This window comes from Centruroides sculpturatus, unplaced genomic scaffold (genome assembly GCF_000671375.1).
Source record: "Centruroides sculpturatus isolate CEXI.00-Female unplaced genomic scaffold, Cexi_2.0 scaffold349, whole genome shotgun sequence".
Taxonomy (NCBI): Eukaryota; Metazoa; Arthropoda; class Arachnida; order Scorpiones; family Buthidae; genus Centruroides; species Centruroides sculpturatus.
The window spans coordinates 526,426-532,482 of record NW_019384593.1 but is presented as its reverse complement, the minus strand read 5'-3'; the positions used below and the strand labels follow the sequence as shown (position 1 = coordinate 532,482).

The 6,057-nt window shown below is 29.9% G+C and overlaps 1 protein-coding gene across 1 annotated transcript; it reads left to right on the top strand.

Annotated features, from left to right (window-relative positions):
- The first annotated feature begins 1,845 nt into the window (after positions 1 to 1,845).
- LOC111624816 lies at positions 1,846 to 4,926 on the top strand. Its single transcript, XM_023367770.1, has 3 exons — positions 1,846 to 1,993; positions 2,834 to 2,946; positions 4,467 to 4,926. Exons 1-3 carry the CDS (start codon positions 1,913 to 1,915, stop codon positions 4,582 to 4,584), a joined length of 312 nt encoding a protein of 103 aa, XP_023223538.1. The 5' UTR covers positions 1,846 to 1,912; the 3' UTR covers positions 4,585 to 4,926.
- Positions 4,927 to 6,057: the final 1,131 nt, after the last annotated feature.

Here is a 6,057-nt window from a genome sequence, read left to right as displayed (position 1 = left end):
TCGTAAATTGAGAATAGTTTTTCTGAGAGTTTTTACATGTTAGTGACGTCAGAAAGAGAAAAGGTCAGGTGACTGGCGATCACGAGGTCAGTAAAGCGAAGTTCTTTACTCGGAAATACAATTATCGCGACCGATTTAGCCTTCAAAAAACCGTAAACTAAGCTGTAATTGGTCGAATTGAAAGGTGTGGTCTTTAAGCGGATTTCTCTTGAAAGCGGATGTTTACAATAATAAATGCGTATCTTGTAACACGATAAATATTATATAGATTCAATTAAACGACAAAAAAAAATTGATATTTTCGTATTTAAAACATTTATTTCGCATTATATTATTGTGTAAACATTTTTTTCCAGTGGAGAAGAACGTTTAGCATACGTCATAAATCGAATAAATATATGAATGACGCAACTTGTTTAAATAACCAATTGCAGTTGATAATCGTTATAAATTTGTTTTTTTCTCTTCTAAAATATCGTTTATTGGTCAATTTAAAAATGGTTTTCTTTTTAGTAATATATATATATATATTAGTCTAATTAATGTAAAGTATTACTAATCTGAAATCTATCGTTAAAAATTAACAGGCTCATTTCATACGGTTGTTAGTTGTTTCGAACTTCAAGTGGTTTTGAAAATTAGTGATTAATTGTTAATTATAATTCTCACAGATTAAATTTATACATAATGTTGGATGTAAAAACTTTAATTTAAAAAGCAAGAAATGAGATAATGCGAGAATATTACAGTATTATTTACTTAAAATTTATAATTTTGATTCGAAAGATTTAGCATTTTTCTGAGAATCCTCGATAAGTAAAATAATATATATGTAAAANCTATATGATTAAACCTGTAATAGGAAATTATAAGATTAATCTTATAATTAACATTGTTCTTACTATTTTTAAATGAACAGAAATACATTTGAGAAAATGTAAACTTTCGTTTCATTCGTCAATTTCGCACGAGATTTGTATTTACATAACACCAATTTTGTTACAGAACAACGAAGTAATCTTCGTAAATCACCGAGCTTCTCCCCTTCACTCTGTACAGTTTTTAAAATTTTAATCTCAACAGAATTTAACTAAAGCTTTAACTTTATAAAAGTAGGGGATTTTTGGAGGATGTTAAAAAAAAATAAGTTCATAAAAAATCAACGAAGGGTCATATGAAAAAATAAATATTTATGAGATGAAATAATTTAAACAAAAATTTGTCAAGTAACCACATTCGGGGTCAAGTCGATAACTCGAACGGAATACAAAAGTGCTTTGTGTTCTGCAATAATCTTAAACCATCTGATAACAGGGAATGACGAGTGACACGTACATGGAAAAGGTTGACGAGGGGGCGAAAAACTCGGTTAAGAACCCATAACACTCAAATTTTTTTTATTTGATTACATAAAAGAATTCAAAGTTAAGCTGTCGTCGTTGGCGTAACGTGTCATGTAAGCTTACCAGAGTGGGGGCAGAAACGCCAATTGAGGGCAATTAATTCTTTCAATTATCTAAACAAAAATGATTTTATGCTTTATAAAGCTCGAAATATTTCAGTTTGAAATGAAAATAATTGATTTGTCGCGTGTTTGGAACGACGAACACACTTTATTTTGACGTTTAATAAGTTTTCTCTTCGCGCTAAAACGCGCGAGTGTTGAAGTAAACAAACTCTCTCTGTTTGTTGATTGTTTATCGATGATGTTAATAACAAAAAAAAAATGGATGCGTTAAAAAGTGTTAACGTTTATTTATATTACTGCGCAGACGGACGAACAATGAGGAGTCGAGATTGTCCCATCCTCCGATTGTCATCGTTCTTAGCCAATCAGAGGACGTCTCACTATGTGACTATATAAATAGGCGCGAGTCCTGTATCTCATTAAGCCAACTAGTGACTAATCGAGATGATGCTCCGATCAAAGTTGAGTCTTTTTTTAATTTTTTGTGCTCTTTTTGTGATCCCGACCTCCTCTCGTTATATCAAGGTGAGTTTCTCCTCTCCTCATCACCTATTGATGTTACGGAATTAAGCTTGACATTCTAAACTTCTATTCCACAACCTTTGTACCGGGCCACTCTATTTACAATGGGAAAAGTAATCGCGAGTGTAGTTCGCGATCTACCGGTTAAGAATCTCTTTATATAAGAACGAAACACTTTATCTTTCGACAAGTTTAAAAATATGTTAGAACGCTTACGATAAAAACGGACGTAGGCCAAAGGAATATTTACAAATAAGCAGAGTTTATAAAGGGTTATCGTTACGATAAACCGGAGCGATGTATTTTGCGTATTGCAATTGTCATGTGTAAAACATAAGAACATAGTTCACGGTCAGTTTATGTATTTAAAAGTGGCATGGAAGAAAACTTTTTCTCCTCCGTGACCTTGTCACGATGACGTCTTGTTCGGTGTTTTTCGTTTCTACTAGATAATTTGATAAATATGCGAGTATAGAGATGTTAAATTGAAGTGCATTGCGCAAAAATGTGATCTGAAAACGTGATCATCAGCGAGTCATTCGTTATAAACGGGAAATTTTACACGAGATATGCGAAACAACGAAAGAGCTTGTTATTTTCTCCATTAAACTGGAAAAATGAATAAAACGTGAAAGATTGCGTCGCTTAAAAATATTAAATTTTTGCGTTTTCAGTTTAACGTCTGAAATAGTCTTTTATTACTGTGTTTTTATTACTACATAACTTGTAAAATTAAAAAAAAATTCTTCTAAATATTCTTGAACTATAAAAATATTTAGTTAAAAATAATATTTTCACTTCATTTTCTAACAAGAATTACAGTACATATATTTATTATAATAGAGGTCACCATCGAGCGAAGAAGAAGAGTCACAAATTTGTCAATCGACATCGCCATGCGGCTGGGAAATTTATGATCCAAACACCCATCGACCCGAATACTTTTTTCCTAGCCCGTAAGTATTGTTCTACACAATTTCGTTTTTTAAAATAAAAGAATGGTTTTAAAATGGTATGTTTTGTATATAACTGATTGATTAAAAATAAATGAAAAATCGCAAATTACGCAGTTTAGTGGGATCTTTAAAGTAAATTTTACGACGTGAAAGTTTTGTGAAAAAACAAAAACTTAGAGAAAAATCCGTTAAAGAAGGATGGAAATGCATCGAAAAAATTGTAGCATCTTTTAGGTATTGTTTTCTTAAAGAATGATTTATTTTCAAAGCATTAAAAGGACAAGAAGTTAGTTCTAGAAAAGTTACAGCATTGGAAATGTTGAAACTCATCAACAAAAATGTTTAGTCCTGTCATGTTTAATGATAAAAGAAAAATAAGATGAGTTTTAATCCTGCGTTTCTATTCATTGTCTAAGGACAATACTATATGATTAAACCTGTAATAGGAAATTATAAGATTAATCTTATAATTAACATTGTTCTTACTATTTTTAAATGAACAGAAATACATTTGAGAAAATGTAAACTTTCGTTTCATTCGTCAATTTCGCACGAGATTTGTATTTTAACACCAATTTTGTTACAGAACAACGAAGTAATCTTCGTAAATCACCGAGCTTCTCCCCTTCACTTATTCAAAATTTAAATTAAATAAATAGTTTTAAATAAACAAAAACTCAGTTTTCGATTAACTGTGCGAAAGTTTTGATTATTATTTTTAATTCTCTTAAAATGAACGACGAATTTTTAGTAATCTCGCATCGCTCTCTCCTTCGTAGCATATTTCTTTGTGTAAGGATTAGCGTTAAAGCATGTCATGATGTAACAATAATATATTAATATAGTAAAAACGCTGCCATACTGTCGTCTTAGTTTACTTCCTCTTCGTGCGCTTGTTATTCAAAAATCATTGCATCCATTCATTCATTCATTCAATGTTAATTTGCGTAACAACCATTGAAACACATTAACTCTGCACTTGTATGTACGTCCCTTTTGTTTCATTTGTAAAAATAATCTGTTTTAAAATATTTGACAAACATTTTATATATTATATTATTAAATTATATTTAAAATTTCTACTCTAAATCTATATATTTTTAAAGTTTATTTTTTTTAAAAATCGAAAATTTTAAGTATTTTTAATTAATATTTTAAATATTACTAAACCAATATTATGCGATTTTTAATACATTAAAGCATGTAGACAAGCTGTTCAGTCTTGTCTATATATGCTTATCCGGATTCGAATTTGATCCAATAATCATAATTTAATCACGTAATTTTTCACTCTACAATAATTGGGTAGGGGCATCGCTCTTCGCGCTTCACTGATCCCATTGCCATTGTCAGCCCGAAATGAACGAACATTGGGCTCTACTACACTGCACTGTGCGTTAAACAATGATAAATAAATAATATTTATTTTATTTTGTTAATTTATATGCTTTATATTTATATTTTAACTGTTTATAAAATAACATAATTAACTTTTAAATCTTTATTACTTTCTTCTATAGCTGCCATTGTGCCGATAACTTGGAATGTGTTCGAGACATGGACAAGCCTTCGATTTCAGCCTACGTTCATAGGTGCAAATCAGTCGATAAAAATGATTCGTCAAATTCTATTGGATAAAAACATTTTTCATGCCAAAAAAATCATATTTATTTATTATTTGTGTATTTACTCGGGTAACAATTAACAAAATACTGTAAAAAATTATTTAATTATATTTTACTTCGGATGTTTCGATTTACATTCAGAAAAAAAAAAATGCCAACTTTTATATCTTTTGTAATTATATTTATGTAATTTCTATAAGGGATTGAAGTACCGAATACGTAATTTTAACGTGTTCGTTACGGGATTTTTGATATTTCCCACCCTTTTTTCTTTATGTATATAAGCATCTTATCTATTTTTTCATAAATTTATGTATCATTCTCGTTTTGTCATTAAAGTTCTATGTAATAAATATGGCTGACTTCATTTTGTCTTCATAATAAATAATTTAAGCATTTTCCCACTGCGTATATAATTATATATTTTACATTAATTTAACAATTAATTAGTTTTATTATTGTTCAAATTCATGATTTTTAACGGGGATCTTTACACTTTAGTGAGTTGATTTCCTGCGTAAACAAGCTTACCCTATTGTAGAAACTATAACTGCTATTTTAATGGCGTCTTTTTTTTTTTGTTAATTTTTGTTTCGAAATTATATCCTGACGGAACTAATTAGGTTTAAAACCGTTTTTTTTATTATAAAAAAAATAGTGACTAATTTCTATGCACGTGCAGATTTCTTATCTCGAAACAATGAAACGTTAGAAAATAGATTCTATAAAGATTCGATGCAAAGATTCAAAAGATTTTTTTTTCTCATTTTCTCGAGGCGATTTAATTTTGAAATATAAACAGAATAGAAGCTGTTCACGAAGTTGTTATAGGGGTTATCCGGGTTCAATTGCTGTAGTGACAGATCACTGAGACTCGCCCCGAGTCAGTTCGACGAGCAAAAACCATTGAACTCGATCTAATAACATTTTCTCTCTTGTTTATAAACTAATAAATCTTCTACAAAGCAATAAAAATGACGACAAACTGCCATTAAACACGCCTGTCGTTACTAAATGTTCTTTGTTAGTCATCTATACTAATTAAATTCAGTTATGCTCATCAGATGGCGCTACAATAAGATACAGTGGTACCTCAGTATACGTCTGCTTTAGAATACGTCCTGTTTGGACGATACAAATTTTGCTCGGTATACGACTTAATACACGGCATTTATGAACAAGTAACGCTATCGGTGTACTAGACCAGACTAGAAGTTCGCGGTGCCACAGTTTATAACAGCGGTGGGCAAGCAAGAGTTCAGTGGGAGCCTAAATGTAGGCTTTGCAAAATGCATGGGAGTCGCAATTCTGTATTTTTTTAATTCTGTACCGCAGGTCTGTACCGCGATTTTATTATATAATATAAATATAATATAAAACAAATATTAAATTTTTTTAAAAAACATATTTTCACAAAATTGTGGAAATATGTTTATTAAAAAATTCAATATTTGTTTTATATTATATTTATATTATATAATAAAAT